At 38.9% G+C, this 22,289-nt stretch overlaps 2 protein-coding genes across 4 annotated transcripts in view; one reads left to right on the top strand and one right to left on the bottom strand.

Moving 5' to 3' along the window:
* EXD2 (exonuclease 3'-5' domain containing 2) overlaps positions 1-6,824 on the bottom strand; it is a 78,767-nt gene extending 71,943 nt beyond the window's left edge. Inside the window, exon 1 of the mRNA XM_032482257.1 lies at positions 6,701-6,824. The gene's annotated coding sequence lies outside the window, so the exon portion shown is untranslated. The remainder of the gene's footprint in view (positions 1-6,700) is intronic.
* A 467-nt stretch (positions 6,825-7,291) lies between these two features.
* DCAF5 (DDB1 and CUL4 associated factor 5) overlaps positions 7,292-22,289 on the top strand; it is a 93,875-nt gene continuing 78,877 nt past the window's right edge. The window contains exon 1 of one of the 3 annotated variants that reach the window (XM_032482254.1): positions 7,292-7,653. In XM_032482254.1, coding sequence (XP_032338145.1) covers positions 7,440-7,653 — 214 coding nt within the window. In that variant the 5' untranslated portion in view covers positions 7,292-7,439. The remainder of the gene's footprint in view (positions 7,654-22,289) is intronic. The other 2 variants (XM_032482253.1, XM_032482255.1) reach the window with 2 other exon arrangements.

Raw genomic sequence — 22,289 nt, 5'->3', positions numbered from 1 at the left:
ATCCCTTTCACCCAACAACTTGTGAGCCAGGAACTCTTCTTGATGCTGTAGATTCAATGGGGATGAAAAAACAAAACAAAACAACCATGAATGGTGAAGAGATTTGACCAGGTGATTTCTGAGATCCCATGGGCTTTACCATTTTGTAATTTGAATAATGATTATCTTTCAGCGAGCTCATAGATAGCCAAGTACATTACCAGCTCCAACTTAAGTGGGATCTGTAGTCAAGAATGCTGGTTATATTTACATCATGAGTTCATGTGGTTTGCTCAGAAGGGAGGGGAAAGAAGTTTATAAACGCATGCTGTGGTCACTTCATTTTCCAGGAGCCTGTCCTCGATTACCACTGAATCCATAAAGACAATATATTTGACCTCCACAGCAAAGAATCTTCTTGCCTCTCCTTGGGCATATTTTACTCAGGGGAAGGGGCATTGCCCAATTTTATTTTCTAAATGGTGTTTAGCAGACTAAAGATGCTCAATAAACATTATATATCCACGGAACCATCTCTGAAAAAGAAATCTTGGCTATGTGACTACATACCAATAGCAATAAACGATAACTGTTTTAACAGTTTCTCATACCACTCACCAGAGGTTATTCATGTGGAAGCCTAAAATTAAAAATAAGTAAAAACAGCTGGCTCATGATGATTTTGTCAAGAAAACTTCAAGTATACAAAACCCAGATGGTTGGCATAGAATAGCATAGAAAATATGACTGAGTAAATATCAAATGAATAATACTGGCCATTGAGAATTTCTGTCCACTTTCACTCCATAAAGGTTATTTCAAACTGGAGTTCTTCATTCATCATGAAGAAATATGCATGGCAAACTTGAACCAAATGTCTGGAAAGTAAGTTGAAGTGTGATTTGAAAATTCTAGTAACAAATAATATTCTGGCTTTAATTACTGAATTCAATCACTTCACAGACTGGGAACTCCCTTCAAGAACTGTGGGAAATGCCCCCCTTAAAAAATGTAGTAGACAATCGCTTTTCTGTACACCTGAAACTAACATTGTAAATCAACTGCACTTCCATAAAAAAACAAAATTTGACACAACATTGTAAAATGACTATAACTCAATAAAAAAGTTTAAAAAATAAATAAATAAATAAAATTTTTAAAAAGTATTAGAAATCAATAACAAAGAAATTGAGGAAGTTCACAATATGTGGAAATTAAACAACACACTCTTACATAACTAGTGAGACAAAAAGAAATCACAAGGGAAATTAGAAAACACCTTCAGATAAATGAAAACATACTACATACAAAAACTTACAGCATGCAGCTAAAACAGTGCTTAGAGACAAATTAATAGCTGTAAATATCTACATTAAAAAGAAAGAGCTCAAATCAGTAACCTAACCTTCCAAATTAAGAAATTAGAAAAAGATGATTAAACCCAAAGCAAACAGAAGGAAGGAAATAATAAAAACAATAAAAGTAAAAAAAAAAAAGTAGAGAGAATAAACAAAAACAAAAGTTGGTTCTTTGAAAATATCAACAAAATTGACAAATCTTTAGCTGGACTGACCAAGTAAAAGAGGGGGAAGACTCAAATTACTAAAACCAGGAATTAAAGAAGTGACATTGCCACCAACTTTATAGAAATAAAAAGAATTAAAAGGGAATACTATTAGCATACCAACAAATTAGATAGCCTAGATGAATACCTAGAAACACCCAAACTACCAAAACTGAATCAAGAAGAAACAGAAAATCTGAATAAAACTGTAACAAGTAAAGAAATCAAATCAATATATCAGCATCTTCCCACAAAGAAAAGCCCAGGCCAGATGACTTCTCTACTGAATCCTACCAAATGTTTAAAAAAGAAGTAACACTAATCCTTCACAAACTCTTCCAAAAAATCAATGGACTTCCATCTCATTTTATAAGGTCAGTATTAGCCTGACACCAAAAGCAGACAAAGATATCACAAGAAAAGAAAACTAAAAACCTATGAATACAGTCACAAAACTCCTCAACAAAATACTAGCAAAGTGAATTCAGCAACATATAAAAAGTATTAAACACCATGACCAAGGAATGTAAGATTGGTTTAACATATGAAAATCATATTAATAGAATAAAGTACAAAAACCATATATGATCCTCTCAACATACAAAGAAAAAGAATTTGACAAAATCCAATACCCTTTCATGATAAAAATATCTACAACCAGGAATAAAAAGTAACTTCTGCAGCCTGAGGGAATCACATAAAACCCATAGCTAACATAATATTTAATAGTGACTAATACTAGGAATAAGACAAGATGTCTGTTCTTAAAACTTCTATTCAACACTGTACGAGACATTCCAGCCAAGGCAATTAGGTAAGAAAAAGAAATAAAAGGCATTAGGATTGAAAAGGAAGAAGTAAAACTATTTCTTATTAGCCCATGACATGATCTTGTACATAGAAATTTTAAGAAACCTACCAAAAAATTATTAGAGCTAATAAATGGGTTAAGCAAATTTGCAGGATACAAGGTCAATATACAAAAATCTGTTGTATTTCTATACACTATCAATTCAATGGAGGAAAGAAGAGTCTTTTAAAAAAATGGTTGGGTGATGACTAGATGTCCATCTGTAAAAGAATAAAGTTGGACCTCTAGCTCACACTATACACACAAATTAACTCAAAATGTATCACAGACCTAAATGCAAGAGCTAAAACTATAAAACTCTTAGAAGAAATATAGGAATAAATCTTTGTAACTTCGGATTAGGCAGTGTTTCTCAGCTATGACACCAAAAGTACACATAACCAAAGGAAAAATAGGTAATTAGACCTTATCAAAATTTTAAAAATTTTGTGATTCAAAGGATACAATAAAGTGAAAAGACAATTCACAGAATGGGAAAAATATTTGGAGATCACACATCTGATAAGGGACTTGTGTCTAAAATATGTAAAGAACTCTTATAACTCAGCAATAAAAAGACAAATCATTTAAAAAATGGGAAAAGAATCCGAATAGTTATTTCTCCAAAGAAGATCTATACAAATGGCCATTAACACATGCAAAGATGCTCAACATCAAAAATCATCACAGAATCGCAAATCAAAACAATCCTGAGAAACTATTTCACTCACCTGTATGGCTTTAATAAAAAATATGGACAGTAACAGGGATTGACAAGGATATGGAAAAATTGGAACCCTCACACATTGCTGGTAGGAATGTAACATGGTCAGCTGCTTTGGAAAACAGTTTGGAAGTTCCTCACAAAGTTAAACATAGTTTTCATATAATCCAACAATTCCACTACTAGGTATATATACCCAAGAGAAATAAAAACATATGTTCACACAAAAGTTAATAGCAGCATTATTCATAAAATCCAAAAAGTGGAAACAGGCCAAATGCCCATCAACTGATGAATGGATAATCAAAATGTGATATCATCCAAACAACACAATATAACTTGGTCTAAAAAACAGAATGGAATACTGATACATGCTACAAGGATAAACCTTGACAACATTATGTTAAATGAATGAGTCCAGACACAAAGACCACATATTGTATAATTCTACTCATATGAAATATCCAGAATAGGCAAATCCAAAGAGACAGTAAATAGATCAGTTTTTGCCAGAGGGTAAGGGGAGGAAGGAATGGGGAGTGATTGCTAATGTGAATGAGGTTTCTCTTTGGGGTAATAAAAGTATTCTGAAATTTGATAGTGGTGCTGGCTGTACCACTTTGTGAACGTACTAAAAGCCACTGAACTGTGAACTTTAAAAGGGTGAACTTTACATTATGTCAATTATATCTAATAAAATTGTTATAAATAAAAGGACATATGTCCTATAGCTCTTGTTGGAGGAATTTGCATTTAAATAGGTATTTTTTTTTCCAAAGTTAAAATTGACTCTTGTCTATTTGAAATGACCAATAAATAATTTATCCTTTAAAATTTAAATGACATTACAGTTAAAGTATACATATACTTGATGCATTGATCTTTATCCCAATTAATACCGCTTATCTATGAGTAGCAGTTTATTTTATTTTAAAGTTGAAAATATTTTGAAGTGAAAAATTTTTGAGCATGCTAGTATCCATACATAGTTCTTAATATGCTAAAGTTGAGTAAATGTGTGAGAAGGGGCTTAGTATTTTCTCAGTTTAAAAAAATTTTTCTAATGTTTGAGCATTTCTTTAGCATCTAAGGAAACTAAATTTTTAAAGATTCTTTACTTTTTTTTTCAGTGATATCAGGGCCAAACAAAATAGAAGTCAAAGAATAAATGACTTTCTGGGAATTCTATGTTTGATCAGTATTCAACTCATGGTGTAACAATTAAGTAAGAGTTTCCATGTTAAGTAATTTCCATATCATGGTTTTTCCAGAATGAATTTTCAAGTGTTTCAAAGCTTTCTGAGTAGGAATGTTAATATACAGAATTTTCTACACCTGAGTAAGAAAAACATGAATTTTTCACTTTTCTCCCTCTTCCTCCACATGTTCTATGTACTGGAGAGATTACTCAGGAGTCCAATTTCCTTTGCTATTTTTAAATTAAGGACACTGGCCTTTTACACTACATGCCTACATCAGAAAGTCTAGGGGGGGAGGGTATAGTCAGTGGTAAAGTGTATGCTTAGCATGCACAAGGTCCAGGTTCAGTCCCCAGTACCACCATTATACAAACAAACAAACTTAATTATCCCCTCCCCCCATCAAAAAACAAAACAAAAAAGGCCAAGCTCATATGGTCATTGAAATTGATTAAATGTGTTATATAGCTATGTACAATATTATTAGTTGGCAATAAATGACACAAGGGACCATGTTAAATTCATAATAAAATCAAATAGATACTATGGGGTTTGATCTTCCAAAGTTGTCTTATGTTATAGGCAGGGTTGCCAGACTTAGCAAATAAAAATACATGATGCTCAATTAAATTTGAACTTCAGATAAACAATAATTTTAGTATAAGTATATCCCAAATATTACATGGTCCATACTTATGCTAAAAACTATTCATTGCTTACCTGAAATTCACATAGAACTGGGCATCCTGCATTTTATCTGGCAATTCTAATTATGAGAATGAGAGATTTTATGCACTTTGCTTATGAAAAGCTGCTTAGACTAGCAGTAGTGTATAAACAGACTGAGTGGTCCTACATTTCTGTCCTGGCTGGTCACTGAACAGTTAAGGAGAATTCCAGCAAGGTCCTAGAATTGGGCTGGCTTGTGACCAGATCCTCGTCTATTTTTAGGCTGAGGTAAATGGGACAGTTATTCCAGGGATTGGGGAAAAGTGAGTTACATTTAAAATTGTGGAGAAGAGGTATGTGCATGAGAGGGCAGAAGGGGGTGTCATATACTGCCACAGTAAATTTCACTTCAACCACATCATTACTGTGCTCATCTCCCCCACCCCAGGCAAAATAAAGTAGGTATAAATGATGTCCTGTTAACTGGAAGGAGCCAGAGGGCTCCCTGTTTTTGAATGTGTGTTTTGAGTAGGTCAAGCAAAAGAACAGTGAGATGAGAAACTGGCTTTGAAATCATCTCCACTGGAATGAAGCACAGACACTTCAAACTCAATGAGAACTTACAGCACAGTAGGGGAACATGCTGATATAATAAAAATAATACACATTTAATTAAAGATTATGACATCACTATGAAGAAAAGATGGTGGTTGCCATGAAGAAAAGATGTTGGTTATAATCAAGCTGGTAAACCACTACTGATCTTTATGGTGCTGCTATAGTGAATAAATACTATGAAGCATCCTGAGAATTAAACTTTTAAAAAGAAAGCATTACACATTTTCCTGTTTATGGAAATAAAATTCCATTAAAACCATAATTTTTGGAATTAGGAGAATTTAAGTTCAGCAACATTTGTTTTAATGTTGACTTTTAAATTAAACATTTACCTGTATATTTTTTATTAGTATAATTAATCTTATTGTCCTTGTACAAAAAGTAGAAGTAGGTGATTTTGCTTGATAGGTGTCCTCTTTCAAGTTCAGCCCATCTTTCATGGCAGTATATCCGACTGCCCATCTGTTATTTCTGATAGAGGATGTAATTCCTGCTAAATTGAAAGGGCAAAACTGATACCTGCCTATTCTAGTAGCTTATTACCGTTTAATGACAGAGAATAGCTTCTGGGAAAAGTCCAATACACTGACAAGCGGACTTTTTTTTTTGTCTCACTTTATCTGGTCGAATTCCAAAGCACTTAACACCCAGACTACTCACTGGGGTCAACGCGGAGGCTCCCAGCCTACTGAAGTGCAGCCACTTCTGGCCTGGAACGCAGCTGCTGCTTAACAGCTGTACGGCCTCAGAGCTCCACGCTCAAGACCTTGAAGAGGCGCACCCAATTAAATAACATATATTGCTATTTTGAAATAAGGCTTCTTGTTTCTTGCAGATGTACCTGGAACTAATGGGCAGAAGTATTTTCTGCTTACCTGAGCTTTCTCAACTCAGTTTTGGCAATTTTCTTCTCAGTTCTTAAGAATTTCTCCTTCCCCCTCCTACCTTTTTCTCATATACCACTTTATCATCTACCAGATGGAACCCAGTTTAGCCTTTTTCACTAAACGGCTGGAGGAAGGGAAAATCAGAGAACTGGATGAGGGGAGAGGCGGTGTTAAAAATTTCTTTGAGGGGAGGGTCCAAAGCAACCTTACCCCAAGTGTCCAGTCCTAACTCCGGGCTCCCTTCCCTTGGACAGGGCTCGGGCGGCCCCAGGATGAGCAGAACTAAGGGAAGACGACCGGAGCGTCTGCCCGCAGTCCTTCCTCCACCTCTGTGCCACCTCGGGCTGCATTTTCCGGACCGAAAGAAAAAAAAAGCGCGGGGAGCCGCACTCGCCCCGGCGCCCGGCCTCCAGGAGGCGATGGACCGCCGGCCGCCGGGGGAGGAAAGCGAGCCCGCAGCCCCGCGGCCACTTTGATTGTTGCGCGCCGCCAACTTCACAGAGTGGGACGCTCAGGGGGTGCAGCCGGGCCTCAGCCAAGCGCGACCCCACTCCTCGCGCGGGGAGGAGCTGCGGCGGGAAAGCCCAGCCGCCCGCGTTCTTCCGGCCCGCAGCCCGCGGCGGGGGAGGGGCCGCTGCCGCCCGCGTACTCCCGGCCCCCGCCGCCGACGGAAGGGCCGCGCGCATCGCGGAAGCGCGGCCGCAACTGAGGATCAGCTGCTGGAGGAGGCGGAGAAGAAGTGGGAGGAGCCTAGGAGGGGGAAGGGGAGGGAGGAGACCGTCAGGAAGCCGCGAACGCCACCGAGTGTCTGCACACCTCGCTCCGTCTGCTATGGCTGGTTAAAGAACCATCCGGATCGCAGTGCGGGGGGAGGGCCGGGTGGGGGGAGAGCGGCGGCCGCGCGTGAGGCCGAGGGAGGGGCGGCGGCGCGAGCGGCGGCGGTTCCAGCATGAAGAGGAGAGCTGGCCTGGGGGGCAGCATGAGGTCAGTGGTGGGCTTCTTGTCCCAGCGGGGCTTGCATGGGGACCCCCTGCTCACTCAGGACTTTCAGAGGAGACGCCTGCGAGGCTGCAGAAACCTCTACAAGAAGGACCTCCTCGGCCACTTCGGCTGTGTCAATGCCATTGAATTCTCCAACAATGGAGGCCAGTGGCTGGTCTCAGGTAAATCAACCCCCTTCCCCTCCCCGCGCCTCCAGGCCCTCTTCCCACCTCCCCTTTCCGCTTTCCCTCGCCACCCTCCTCCTGCCCTCCGTCCCCACCCCCTCCCTCCTCAATTCCTCGCCCCCCCCCCTCCCCGGCGGTGGCAAGGTTGGGTGTCAAATTAAAACCCTGGCAGGGGGAGGGAGGGGAAGGAGAGGATGTCTTCCATAAAAAAGACCTAAAATGGTTGACAGGTCCTTAATTCGATTTATCCCAAGTGTAAAGTGCTCTCTCCCGGTGACTGGCCTGAGAGTGTGGGTCGGGGAGGGGGGCGAGGTTACCGCTTGACAAAGTTTGATGGGAAACTCTTCCTCCGTTTACTTTAAAAGGTGCGGGGGGCATTTGGGGGCTTTGGAGGGGGAGGAGGCCGAGGCGCGCCGGAGGCCAGTGGGGAGCTCGAGCCCTTGTTGCTGGCGTCCGGGGAAGGGGCCTTGGGGCCTGGGGTGGGCAGTGACAGGGCCGGCCGCTGGAGGGGTCGGGGCTGCGACTCGGGGGCTGGCCGGGCGACCGAAGGGTGGTGACGGGGGGGCGGGTCCCTGTCGGCCGCCCCCTCGGCGCCCTCAGGGGCCCGGCTCCATCTCCTCGGCTCCTGAAGTGGCCTCTTCCGCGTCTTGTTTTTCTTATGATTTCGGGAGTGCCGAGGGCTCTGGAAGGCTTAAGGGGTACCGGCCTGAACTTGAATGCGCAACTTGTGAGGCTTGGGGTGGGCGACCCCGGGAGACTTGTTGGCGGGAGCCGCGTTTCCGCACCCCCTTTCCCCGCGGCTTCCGTTGCAGGTGGTCTCCGCGCCTCTTCCCTCCCACCCTGCTGGGCTTGGTTGCCCCCGGGCTTCCCCTCTGGTGTGGGGAAAGTGGCGAAATCGAGGCCGGGGCTCCGGCCGGGCGGTGTAGGCCTCGCTCTCCCTGGGCTCCTAGCGACAGGCAGCTGAATCGATAGCCTATTGCTCCCGGGGAGGCCGGGGCTGAGCGGGCGGAGGCGACAGCTGCCCCGGGGGAGGTGCCCCTGCTGCCCTTGGGGGCGCTCGCCGCCGCCACCCTCCTCCGGGGGGTCGCGGGCCCCAGGCAGGCGAATGGAGATGGGGTACGCTGGGGGCCGCTCCCCGAAACTGGGCTCAGGGGAGGAAGGCGAATACGGCTGATCTGGCGTTCCCGCTCGCCTTTTGCCCTCCTTACCTCGTCCCTTTTCCTACATTAGGAAGGAGGAAGGGGGAGCCCAGCGCTGGACGTGGCGCTTTGCTTTACCCAGGCTGGTCCCCGAATGGTTTTCTAATTTACGTCAGTGGGTAGCTCGCCAGAAACTTCTGGGATCACGGCATAGCATCCGTCGTCTTCGCTGGTAGCACTCGGAAGTGACAGGGGGCGTGCGGTCCATTTTGGGGGGTTAGCAGAGATAAGACTTATGTGATCATTTCACAATAAACCTTCTGGGGTTTCTCCAGGACTGACTTGACTTTTCAACCCCAGATCATTTTCTCTTTGACTAGGTAGATTTTGACCCTAGATCATCTCCTGAAGAAACTTGATATCCCACTTAAAGGCATACCCTAAACAAAAGCGTCCTTCCCGCACAGGGCCAAAAATTCCAAGGGCTAAAATGGGGGAAGAGCTCTTTAAACAGCTCCAAGTTTTTTTCCCCCTCCTGTTTCTTCTGTATTCATAATACTCCTGTCTCCTTCTCATACGGGAGTATTCCAACAGAACTGTTCCCAGACGCAAATAAACGCACCGTACTGGGTGAGGGAAATTGGGGACCCTCGTATAGATTGAATTAATCATGTTGATTAAATCGTAAATGTAGTCATACATTGCTGAATTTAACACGCTTTTTAAAAATAACAGATTTCCTAAGATGTAATTCACATGCCATACAATCAATCCATTTAAAGTTAATTAACATTTTTTTTAAAAAGCTAAAAAGTTTCCTCTATTCTCTACCAGTTATCCTTGTGCAAGTACCTTCCCTTATGTCTTAAAGGAACCCCATGTTCTCTAGACTTGGCCAGTTCATTTCCTTTATCTTAATTTAAGTCTATAGAAGAGCAGGGCCCTTTCCACAGGTCAGTCTCTAGCAAACCTTCTGGTTCTAGGCATTGATTTCCACTTTTCTAGGCCTGAGTACTCCATCAGTACTTTCTGGGTTCCAGCCGTCTTTTCCCCTTACTCCTCCTCCTTTCCCTCACACTTCCTCTAGCTGAGTCCTTCCTGTTTCCTTTTTATCTACTCCTGTCCTTGTTCCTAGTCCTTCCAGCAGGCTTTTCTTCCTGCCCCTCCAGTTTAGTTCAGATAGTGTTAGCTTTTATTTGTTCCCTAAACATGGAGTTTTGGTTAAAAGCCTTATTAGCTATTCACCTTCAATTATGAGTACAACTTATGCTAACAGAAAGTTCCTTCTGTTTGCTTCAGATAAGAAAGCTCCCTCTAGGAGTTGTAAATACACCTTAACATGTTAAAGCTAATTAAATTTTGTTCTGGGAAGTCCTTCAATAATCTTCCCCAATTTAAAACTAAAGTGTCATGTTTACATTTTAATTATCGTTGTCCTTCTTTTAGCAGTTAACACCTGAGGGGAGGAGTATGTAGTATTTTGAGGCTAATGCTATCTATCCCTAATGTTTCAAATAATGTGGGAGGCCAGACTCTGGGATGGTAATAAGATTACTTTGATGCATTTTATTGTGGTTCTTATATCTTGTCTGGATTGTTTAAAGCCCTTGAAAGTGGTGATTAAAATGATAGATTGTTCCATAGAAAAAGAGGTCAGATTTGTGGTTACCAGGGCTAGGGTAGGGTAGGGATTTGGATGAAGGCAGTCAAAAGGTGCAAACTTCCAGTTTTAAGATAAGCAACTACTAGAGTTGTAATGTATAAAGTACATTATGATAACTGTAATTAATACTGCTGTATGTTATATATGAATGTTAGGAGAATAAATTCTTAGAGTTCTTATCACAAGAAAAATATTTTTTTTTGTTTCTTTAATTTTTCTATCTATATGAGATCATGGATGTGACTAAATTTATTGTGGTTATCATTTTGTGATGTATATAAACCAAATCATTATGCTGTACACCTTAAACTTATATAGTGCCATTTGTCAATTATGTCAATAAAACTGGAAGAAAAACCATTTTTTAAAATGACAGATTGTTCATAGTTCACTGTTTTCATTTTCTAATTGTTTGGGCAGGCTCACATGTCTTCTGACACACACTATTTGATAGAATTAACTTTGACCTAGGGCAAAAATAATATTTGCATGATTCCTATGGCCTTATAAAATGCTATTTGTTAAGGCTACATCATTGCTTTTTCGTTCTAATAGCTGGCCCCTTTTCTAGGATACAATGAGGGCAACAGATATTAAGAATAAACCAGAGAAAACCAGGAAGGAGAAAAGGTACTCTGCCGGGGAAGTGAGAGTGTGACAGCAACAAGTGAGAGGATGGTTTTTTGATGTTTTAAAACATAAAAACATTTTAACATAAAAAGTAGTTTCTTTACTGTTGATTAGAAAAAGTTGTTACTATGATATCATGTAAGGCAGTGTGGTATAGCACACACATGGTTAAAATCACTGCTATGTCATTTAATGTGTGACTAAAGTCAAGTTGCTAAGCTTCTCTTTCCTGCTGTAAGCAATGGGAGTACCAGCACCCACCTGAAGGGCTGTTGTGAGAGCTACATTAGGCAAAGGTTATATCGGATGCTGAACAGAGTGCTAGGCCTCTCAGAAAAATGTTGAGTTTTTCTTTCCCCTTTGTACTTACAACTCATGGTGTCATTGTTAGCTGACACTTGTTCTTACAGTGCTGATAATGAACACATGCAAATGGGGCAGACAGGATAGTTTTGTGACTTTTTGATGTGGACTGAGGCACAACGGAAGAGCCTGGAATTTGGTGTCACGTGATATGTTGGAGGCTCTACCAGACATAAATTATATGAATTTAGGTAAGTCCCTTCATTCCTCATCAGTAAACTGGAGACAACAAATTGCCCTCACTACCTGGCAAGGAGGTAGTGTTCAATGAAATGTCATATGTGAAGGTACTTTGTGAACTACATGGCTTTGAGTGAACATGACTGTCTATAAAGGACAGCTTTTGCTTGCAGTCTCATCTTAGAATATTTATGGATGTTAGTCCTTTGAGAGATAAGGAACAACATTGTATATTCGAATGCTACTTAGAAGAGAGCCTGACAACATCGAGGAGGTTATGCTAGTACATATATTTAGGTGATAGCCTGGGTTTACTTTTTTAAGTGTTTGGTTGAGTCTAATTCTTTAAATTGCCTCCTCTTAGGTTTCTCCTTTTCCCTAAAATGGAGTCTTTTATATGTTTGCTTAAAAGTCTTTTTATTTCTTCCTTGGGAAGAAGATGAACATCTTGGGATCTGGTTGGGAGACCAATCAGAATGTAGCTCCATATGTACCTGACTTGGATTATAACTCTCTGCTTTCTTATATCTTATAAATGGTTTGTGTAAACAGAATCTAATAGTAAACAAAAATATTCAGCTCTGTAGGACGAGAGTTGCTGTAATATTATTTACCCTGAATTGATATTCAAGGCTTTGGAACCTGTAGAGCTAGTAGATTAATAGCCTGTAAGTATGAAGTTTTGAGTTACAGTGAGAGATTACGATCTCTTTTTTAATGCTTGTGACAAAATGTAGAAAAAGCACCTTCAGAAGCTTTTCAGATAGCGTCAGCAACTATACTATTTCAAAGTGGGAGTTGTGAATGGGCAGAGGCATTTAATTAACTTGGTCATGATGTTTATAATTGGGATAACTATTTAGTCCTATCTCTGTTTTATATGGGTCTCTGACCTTATTGATCATTATAAGTATCCACAGTTATATGTAGAGATTAGAGTATGAGCTCTGGAGTCAGAGTGCCTGGGGTGAATATCACCTCAATTGCTTGCAAACTGGGTTACCTTTGACAAGTCACTTGTTTGTTTCCTCACCAGTATAAGGACAGTAATACCTCACAGGGCTGTGGTGAGGACTGAATGAAGTAACACTTGTAAAGTTCCTAGCACAAGGGCCCAGACATTCTGTGGCTCGGGTTGCTATTGCTGATGCAACTGTTATTACTGTTGTGGTTTAACTTGAACCCCACAAAAAGCTTACAGGAGGTCGGCACCTCAACATCTAACATTTATTGCACATGGCACAGTACAGTATGAAAAACTGAGAATGATCTCAGTGAGGGGAACTGTTAGAAATGCCTTATGAATAAGCTTATCCCCAGTGTTGTCATCAAAGCATAATTTTAAGCATCAAATAATAGCTATGATAATAACTACATGCTTAATTGGGACTCGCTAATTAATGATCATTTTCTGCTGCCCAGTCACTAGTTATGTTTCATTTTATGGAATCAGTTTTTTGTAAATAAATTTATGTAAGAGCCTATTATCTGCAGGTAGTGTTTGGCTTTAGCCAGTTAAATAAAATCTGACTTTATTAACACTTCTTATGTATTTAATTAGAATTAATTTCGTGGTCCAGGGGTTAGTTTATCAGGAGAAATACGTCTAGTGGCAGGACAGGTTTCTGACTTTAAAATAAACTTTTGTAGTACATACATTTTGACATGGTGATCAGAATTCTGGGCTTTTCCATTTACTGATAATGCATTGCTGTGAAGGTGTTGTATTATTCTTTGGTCTATTAATTAGTTCAACAAATAGTTTTTGAGTGTATGCTGTTTATAAGACAGGAGCTATGGGGAGAACAGAGATGATGAATCAGATATAAATCATGCTCTTAAGCTTGCGTTTTATGAACATTTACTTCTCAATTGTAACAGTGCATGACACTTTTTAATTTTTCTCTTCTGCTTTACTTGACTTTAATGGATATTTGATTTAATAGATATTTGATTTTTCTCAGGTTTGTAGTACTTAATACAGCAAAAATCCCCCTTGTCTCTGAGCTCTAGTGAAAAAGATGGCTCATAGAGATGGCCTTGGAGGACATTGCTATGATAAATTATAAAGATCATGTCATAAGGATAAGGTAACATGGATATTTATAGGTATGCATTATTTTTCCGACTTGTTCTTCAGTCAGCCAATTGATACCTATCAAAAATTGGCAAATTTAGAATATGCCTGGGTTTGTCACTTCTGCTTTAAAATAACCCGATGAGGTTTAACTGATGACCACTACTCTCATTAGACATTAGAAACACATCAGAAAGTTGTCTTTGTGTTCAGTGTTGTTCAAAAGATCATCACTGACTTGACTTGTCAATGTGTTTCTGATTACTAAGAGTTCTAAGAAGAGCAGTAGCTCTCAGTTACGTATCCTGGCCACACACTGAAAGGCCCAGGTGCAAGTGTTCATTGACTGATGATTGATAGATTTGGTTGTAAAGTACAGTTGGAGTCATTTAAATCAGGGAAACTTTATTGATCAGTAAGTTTGAGACAAATGGATACTGCTTTCTGAATTCTGAGTTAAGAAGTGGATACATTTATTTTCTCATGCATTGAGCAAAGAGCACTTTTATTGCCAATAAATAGCACTTAATTTTGATCTTTTTTTCTTTGTCATGATTTCAAGAAAGTAATTATTTTTTTTAGTCTGAATTTAGATACTCAAGGGTAGAATTAAAGCCTTTTAAGGTTAAAGGATCTAAAATCTGAATTCCAATGAAGATTATGTAGGTTAAGAAGGAATTGATTCTGTTTTCAGTTTTTAGTGCCCCACATTATATTAAAAGTATTGTCTCTTATAATTAAAGAAATGATTATGAATCTATTAGGATTAGCTCTTAGATTGTGGTGGCAATGTAAAATTACATTTCTGCTTAATTCTCTGTTCTTTAAAAATTTTTATTTTAAGTTATAAGGACTGGTTACTGTTTGCCTGATTTTAGGTGCTCTTTGAATGTTTATATTTTAGTAGTACATTGATTTTATACATATTAGAGAAGTTAACTAGCATGTATAAAATATCTTCATGGATTTATTGCGTAAGGTGAGGTTAAATTTTAAAGAGTCAGTTTAAAGTAAAATAATGGTTAATGTGTTATGGATATGGCAATAATCAAAAGGTAATCACAATTGACTGAAGCTTGGGAAATACTGCATTAGGTAATCTTTTTAAAAATTTCTTTTTTTCTTTCTTGTCAAATCAGAGAGATGGAAAGATCTTCATACTGTGGAGAAGTAGAAAGGTAACTTGTCCAGAACTGTCCAGTTAGTCTTTGGCGGTGAGGACTACAAGTAGGGCTCATTGCTCCTAGGCAAGTGTGGCTTTTAAGTTGCCTTTTTGTATGTCCTTTTTCTTTTTAAAGAGAAGGCCACCTTTTCTGGAGCTGTTCTAAAGAACTGAAAGCTGAATGTTAGCAATTTCTGAGCACGTGTCCAACTCTAGTTCCTCCTCTTAGATGATAAATTGTATTTCTGTGTTTTGCTGTATGTAGCTTGCTCCACACACGTATCTTATGTTTATTTTTTCATTAAAAATGTTTAATAAGAACACACGATGTGAGCCTCTTGAATCTCAATAATAATTTTAAGAATTTTTTAAAGCATTTATTTAGCAAGTAATGTATGCCAGGCCCTCTGCTAAGCACTTTAATATGTTTTATTTGCCACTTAAAAATAGCTAGTGTTACCTGTGATCTAGAAAGACAAAGGGATTTGTAGGTTTTATATTTAATTGTCATAAAGAATCAAGAAAGGACATTGAAAAATGATTGCTGAGGGTTCTGTAATGAGAACAGGTAGGGCATTAGTGGAAAAATAGTGGAATTCATTGTTTCTGTTTAAAAGGAAGTGAAATAGAATTTTAGGCATGAAAAAGATTTTTATTACCTTATCTGTTACCTTAGTCTTTGCAGAAAATTTGGTTCCAATAGCTGCTTCCCAAGTTTATTCTCTTCAGCTTGAATACTTATTAGTCACCACTGCCAACATAGTATAAGCTTCCTAAAACTTAACTCATTATCTCACATCCCCTACTGATCCCTCAGAAATCTACAGTTTTCCCCAGTGGCTACCAAATTAAGTAGGAATGCCTCACCTGACACTGGAGACCTTGCTGTTTATAAAAATAAATATTTAACAATAAAAATAGCTAATATTTGAGCATGTTATTCATCAAATATTATTTGAGGGTGTTTCATATGTGTCAGGCACATTTACACACACGATCACAACTAATGCCTTAAAGAATCTTTCCTAAGTTGGGGATAGTACTGTTGTCCTTATTGTACATATGAGGAAAACTGAGGCTTGAGAAGTTAAGGAACTTTTATGAAACCTGTGGTTTGTGGTGGAGCTGAATTTCCAGCCTGGGTCTGCATGAGCTCTGAGACATGTTGCTCTGAGACATGTTGCTAACTGCTCTGAAATTTTTAGAATGTTACATACATTTTAAAAGGATCTGACCTTTTCCCTACATTCTCATCTCCTGTGATTTGCTAATTGCTTTTTTCCCCTATTTATGGAAATAGAGGAAGGAGTTGGGGCTGGGGTTGAGGGGATGGATCAATGGGCTTGGGGCCACTGAGCACAGTTCTGTTCACAGCTGCAGATCACTTCACCTGGATTTTGGTCTTGGCAGTCAGCTGAAGTTTCCTTCTTTCTTACACTGCGTGTTCCATGCCTGCTTACATAAACTTCACACTGGGTTAAACTCGCCTAATTAGGAGTGGGTATACATACTCTGGTTACCAAGTTGCTTCCTCTTCTTTATTAGCCCAATTGAAAGTACAAACAAGTGCTGAGCCTGTGATTTGAGTTTGATTTCTACTGAAAGCATACTGATTGAGCATGTTTGACTGAATTTCAGCCAACAGAAGTCGGTATCTTTCCTCATAATTATACATGAGGAGAAAATATCTGTGCCTGGAGCTCAGATAAATAATGTACTTCAGAATAAAGTGGTTTTCGGAAGAAGATTCAAACAATGTAATGTGGGAGATCTGCCCACAGAGCACTCTGTTACTCACTTGGAAGTACTTTTAACACTAACTTGAAGCACAGTGTTCTTGCAAGCTAAGTTTACTTCTGTCACCTGCAACTTCTCTCTGCTTTCATTTCCAAGGTTACTCACTGATGGGATGAACAAGGAGAGTTGCTCTTCAGGTTCTGGTCTTGGATTCCCAGTTGCTCTTCACATTGAGTTTCCTAGGTCAGGGATTTAGGGAAAGACTTGACAGCAGTAGTTCGTCACTTTAGTTGTTTGCTCTTCTCATGCCAAGCATAGTTTAGCTGACATGCTTTCACGTTCACACTTTCCTTGCCGCCTTGCTCACTCCGCACTTTGCAGAGGTGGATACCCGAGATTCTATACCTCTCAGGATACAGAGCTGATATACATTGGAGATCAGGTCTGTGTGCTTTGAGTACTATTTTCCAGTTAGAGCAAATCCTAAAACAGGAGTTATTTTCCAGAGGGCTGGGGCATGTAGGAATCAGTGAGGAAATGGCATTTGAGGTAACTGACAAGTTTGTAATAGATCCAAGCAGCAGAGATGATGTTGGCAGAAAGGCTGATTCCCATCTTCCCTGTTGCCTCTGCCGGGACTCCTTCTGTTGACAAGGTAAGGTAAGACTACCTTATGTGGTTGATCAGGTAGCTCTACAGGGTCCCCTTCCTTTGCTGGGGTCCTTTATAACTAAGGTAACCGTATGTCCTGGTTTACCTAGGACTGTTCCCCATTGTCCTGGTACAATTATTAGTGCTTTCATTCTTAAAAAGGTCCTAGTTTGGATGATAAGTCATATGGCCACCTATTCATAATCATCTGAGCTGTCTGGTACTCAGGTAAAACCAAAGCCCTAGTCTCTTAACTCCTCCCATTCACCATCGAATGCCTCTTGCTGGGAAAGCCTCCAGGCCTCCGTTTTCCCCTTGTCAGGTCTTTCAGCTGCCACTTTCAAGGTACTGAATTGAATCTGAGAGGCCTAGTGGTTGATTAGTCATTTGTCCCCTCCTTGTCCTCTTACTTAGAAAAGAAGAAGGAAAAAAAAAAGGCTAAAACCATTAAGAAAAGCCTAGATCTAGAGGCTAATAAGTTACCCCTTTCTATATATCTTTTCTTATAGTTCTTGTTCAACTGTTGACGTGTACATTTTTTTTCTTTCTTTTTAAAGTCTTCCTGTGGATTGTTTCTTGCAGAGTTGATTTTGAGAAAAGATGTTTTGAGGAATGTTTCTCCACTGAGTTGGATTTTTTTTCCTGAGGTATTTTTAACCAAAAGTGATACGAGATTGATACTAAAACTATGCTAAATGCTTAGTTTTGTGGAGTATAAGTCTAGCACCAGATACATTTGATATAAAAGTTGGCCCTCTATAGTGTATAGGTTGGCCCTGAGAAGGGTTTTCAGGAATTGTAGTTTTTAAGGTATATATGGGCAATTGGCTCTCGAATGTCTTTCATGTTATGGAACGTCATCATTAAAGAAGTTTAAGAGATCTGGATTAGAGTTCTGATTTTACCCTTCTTGTGATCTTAGACTAATGATGTTCTGTCTCTGGAATCATACAATTTTATTGCTGGAAAGGACTAATGATCATCTAATTGAAGCCTTTAATTTTACATATATGGATATAAAGAAACAAAAAGGTAAGGTGATTAGCCCAGTAGCTCACAACTACTATTGTGATAGTAAGTAGTACAAGCAGAGTTAAAATCCTGCATCTTCTGATCTGGTACTCAGAAGGGAGTCATGAGGTTTTGCATTTATGAAGGACTTAGTCAAACAAAGCGACTTACTCCACCAGGAGCTGTTTTATTGTCTCTGAACATGGTTGTTTTGATTAAGTTAGTGATGTCTCATTATTTCACAGATGAGTAGTAGAGATTTTCCAGGGTGGAGGCAGACTGTCACTCTGACTGTCTCTCCAGTTTTAATTCTTAGCCTGCCTCTACTTCCTTACTTTAAAAAGTCTTCCAAGATTATTACTCAGGAGGAGGAATTTTTTGCAAATCCAGATGCCTGTCAAAATCTTGTTACACAACTTTCTTCATTCTGAATTTCCATTCAAGTCTTGTATTTAAATTTCCGGTTGTATCTTTTGTGTTACTCCTTAAGGCCAAGAGACTAATTGGAGTCTCTGAGGATTGTTGTTTCCTTCTTTATAGATCTTTATAGTCTTAACCATGTTTGATGGCCTAGTGCAGATATCTTATCACTTGCTACCGTAGATGGCTGAAGCATGTTTTGCCTTAGACATACCAGCAAAAAACAACTGAAATTGGCACATTTGGCATCCAACTTCAAGCAGCCCTTAATTTACTCTCAAAGTTCACATCTCTGTTTATACCTACTCTTGGGTGGGTATTGTGTACTTTCCTGGAAGGACTAAGCATTGGTGCTGCTCATTGGTTCAATTTTTAGAAATTGCCCAGGAAAAGAAAGCTTTATTATGTTGTTAATGGATGCTTACGCAAGGAATTTTGCAAAAGTTAGCAGGCATAATTAAAAAAAAAAAAAACCTGAAATGTTAGAAACTTCTCAGAATGACTGAAGAACATCTGTGCTTTAATCGGGAGAGCATATTGTCCAGGTTAATTCACTATGGCAGAAGAAGTGGGATTAGACATGAAGACAGTCTGTAGTCTGGGAGTACTTCAAAATGATTGCATCATCCACTATCCTAGTAACTTCCCTGTAAATCCTTACTGTTGTTGAGGCTCTGAGAATCTGTTTTTAGTGTTGCCCTAGCTCTATTTGAGGAGCTTTTGTTTTTTGACATTTCACTAGTTCCATACTTTACTGTTGAGAATTCTGTTGAATCATACAGGTTATCAGAATATGGCATTTATAAGACAGATTTCCCACATTCTTAAATTTTGGAAAAGTCACATGTTAATTATGGGAAATTTGGAAAATAAAGAGATACTTAAAGAAGTATCCCACCAACTTAAGATAACCATTTTGGGCACATGGGACATATTTTAGCCTTTTTTGCATTCATATGTACATATTTTAAAAATGGAATTAGGCCATCTCTGCTATTTTAGTTTTTTCTTAATATTAACATTTTTTTCAAATGTCATTGAATATTTTCAGAAGCAGAATTTCTCAGCCTCAACACTGTTGACATTTTGGGCTGGATAATTCTTTGTTATGGGGGGGCTGTCCTGTGCATTGTAGGACATTTAGCAGCATCCCTTACCTAAGACTAGTATATGCCAGTAACATCTTCTCAGTTGTGACAACGAAAAATGTCTCCAGATATTACTGAATGTTCACCGGGGGTGGGGGTGGCAGATTGGGAATTACCCTGGTTGAGAATTACTATTCTAAAGCAAAAATTCTTAAAATTCTTTGGTGTCAGGACCTCTCTGCATTCTTAAAAATCATTGAAGACCTCAAAGAATTTCATATTATATGGATCGTATTTATCAGTTTTTATTGTATAAGAATTTAAAACTGATAAAATTTAAAAATTTATTTATTTAAAATCAGCAATAGAGAATTTTATATTAACGATAATATTGTAATGAAAATAAGTATACTTTACAGAAGTAAAAAAATAGAATAGCATTGTTACATTTTCCCAAATCTCTTTAATGTCATAATAAATATCATGAGGGCATTTACACTTACTCTGTTGTGAAATAATGATTTAGCTGAAGTATGTGAAGAAAATTCAGCTTTCCACAGATACGTAATTTTAAAAGGGGAAGAGTATTTTAACACCGTATCAGTTAATTGTGTATATTCTTCTCTGATACTATATCAAAACTCAGTAAGTGGAAGTTTCTTAAAGATTAGCTGCATTGTAGAATTTGAAACCATATCAGAGAACTTTACATAGTCTGTTACATGATAATCTGTTAGTTTGCCTTTAACACCTTTAGCTCCTCAGGTTGCTGTCTTCTCTTGAAAAATGCAAAGAGCTGGCAACCTTGAGCCTACACTCCTCTAAGGCAGTAACTGGCTGGAGCTGAGTAGTGGCTTGTCCTTTAAAAAGGGTTGTATATTCTCCAGTCTGCCGTTTAATTTGGCAGTTTTCACTCATTTGCTTTGCTGCCTGCCCTGTTGTACCTGAGAGGCTGGATTGTATCATGGTTAAGGGGCGGTCTTTGGAGCCAGATAGCCTGGATTCAGCTCCCAGCTCCCATTCTTGGTACCTGTATACCTTCGGGTTATTTAGCTTTCCTATAGTTTCATCTGGATATTAAGGATAACAATACCTACTTCATAGGGTTGTTGAGAGGATTAGAAGAGCCCCATGCATTGTTTTAATTTTTTTAAATCATTATTTCTTAACCTTTATTGTATGTTTTCTTTGAAAGACTTCTTAGCATACAAGCATTAACCTAGATACTAACATTTCTGTATGTGGCAGCACACAACCCATGCATTGTTTTATAACGTCATGCATTGATCATTTGGAAAATAGTGGCTGAGTTAGCAGATTTTCCAAATCTTGATCCATTTCATTATGTAATGTATTTTAAGAAATCATATTTGTTAATATCACCACCATTTCATCAGAAAAGTCTTTAAGTATTGGGAAGTGGTCAGGTTCACTGTGGCAAATAGTACATTTTCCAAAATTCTTATTTTTACTTGAGAGCTTGAATTTTATCATTGACTACAGATACTGCCAGTTGTTTTCCTTGAAATGACAGACTCGTGTTCATTTTTGAGAAAATACCTGCCAAATACCCAAGTCTGAATAACCACAGTGTATATCAGTTGTTTCAAGTAAGATGATATTCCATGAAAAATGCAGCCAGTTCAGCTCACAATAGGAACTATCTCACACATGCTTTTTAAAAAAAAAAAACATTTTTTTCAGTGTGCAGTGGAAGTGCTTCATGTGTACTTCCCATCTCATCATACAGAACATTAAGATGTGTACTCTGGTTGAAATTTGTTAAAATTATTTTTACTGCTTCATCAGGGACATTCCTAAGTGAAAGTGGCATTTATTTTCTACTACCAGTGTGTGGCAGTTAAGGGCAATCACTACCTTGATTAGCCCTAAGGCACCAGAAGTTTTACCCATCTTTGCTTTTGCACCATCAGTACAGTGTCAACATCATGAAAAAGGCAAATAACATTTTAGTGTTATTGTGAAAATGGTTTTGTCTTAGCAGGCCTCCTGAAGTTTGTGGAACATACTTTGAGAACTGTTCTAAAGTATAATATAGCAGTATTGTGTCCTGTCAAGGGCCTACATCAGAATTTAACCAGTTCCCTCTTATTCTCTTTTTTTATTTGGGGGGTGGATAATTAGGTTTATTTATTTATTTTTAATGGAGCTACTGGGGATTGTACCCAGGACTTTGCATGTTAAGCACGCACTCTACCACTGAGCTATACCCTCACCACTAATTCCCTCTTATTCTAGTTGTTTTTTGCTTTTATCAGAAATCTTATAGCTAAACCTTTGCAAAAACTTGTCTTCTTTCCCCTTAGAATAAAATCTTAGAAATGGGATTCTGGATCAAAATTTTTTTATTTATAAAATTCATTTGATATATATTTATCTACTAAGATGGTTGAACTAACCTATTTATACTTGTACCAGTATATTATGAGATTGCATCATGGCTATTGCTGGGCCTCATTTAATCTTTGCCAATTCAGTCAGTATGTGAAAA

Source organism: Camelus ferus, chromosome 6, assembly GCF_009834535.1.
Source record: "Camelus ferus isolate YT-003-E chromosome 6, BCGSAC_Cfer_1.0, whole genome shotgun sequence".
Classification (NCBI taxonomy): Eukaryota; Metazoa; Chordata; class Mammalia; order Artiodactyla; family Camelidae; genus Camelus; species Camelus ferus.
This window is presented reverse-complemented; position numbering and strand designations above follow the sequence as displayed.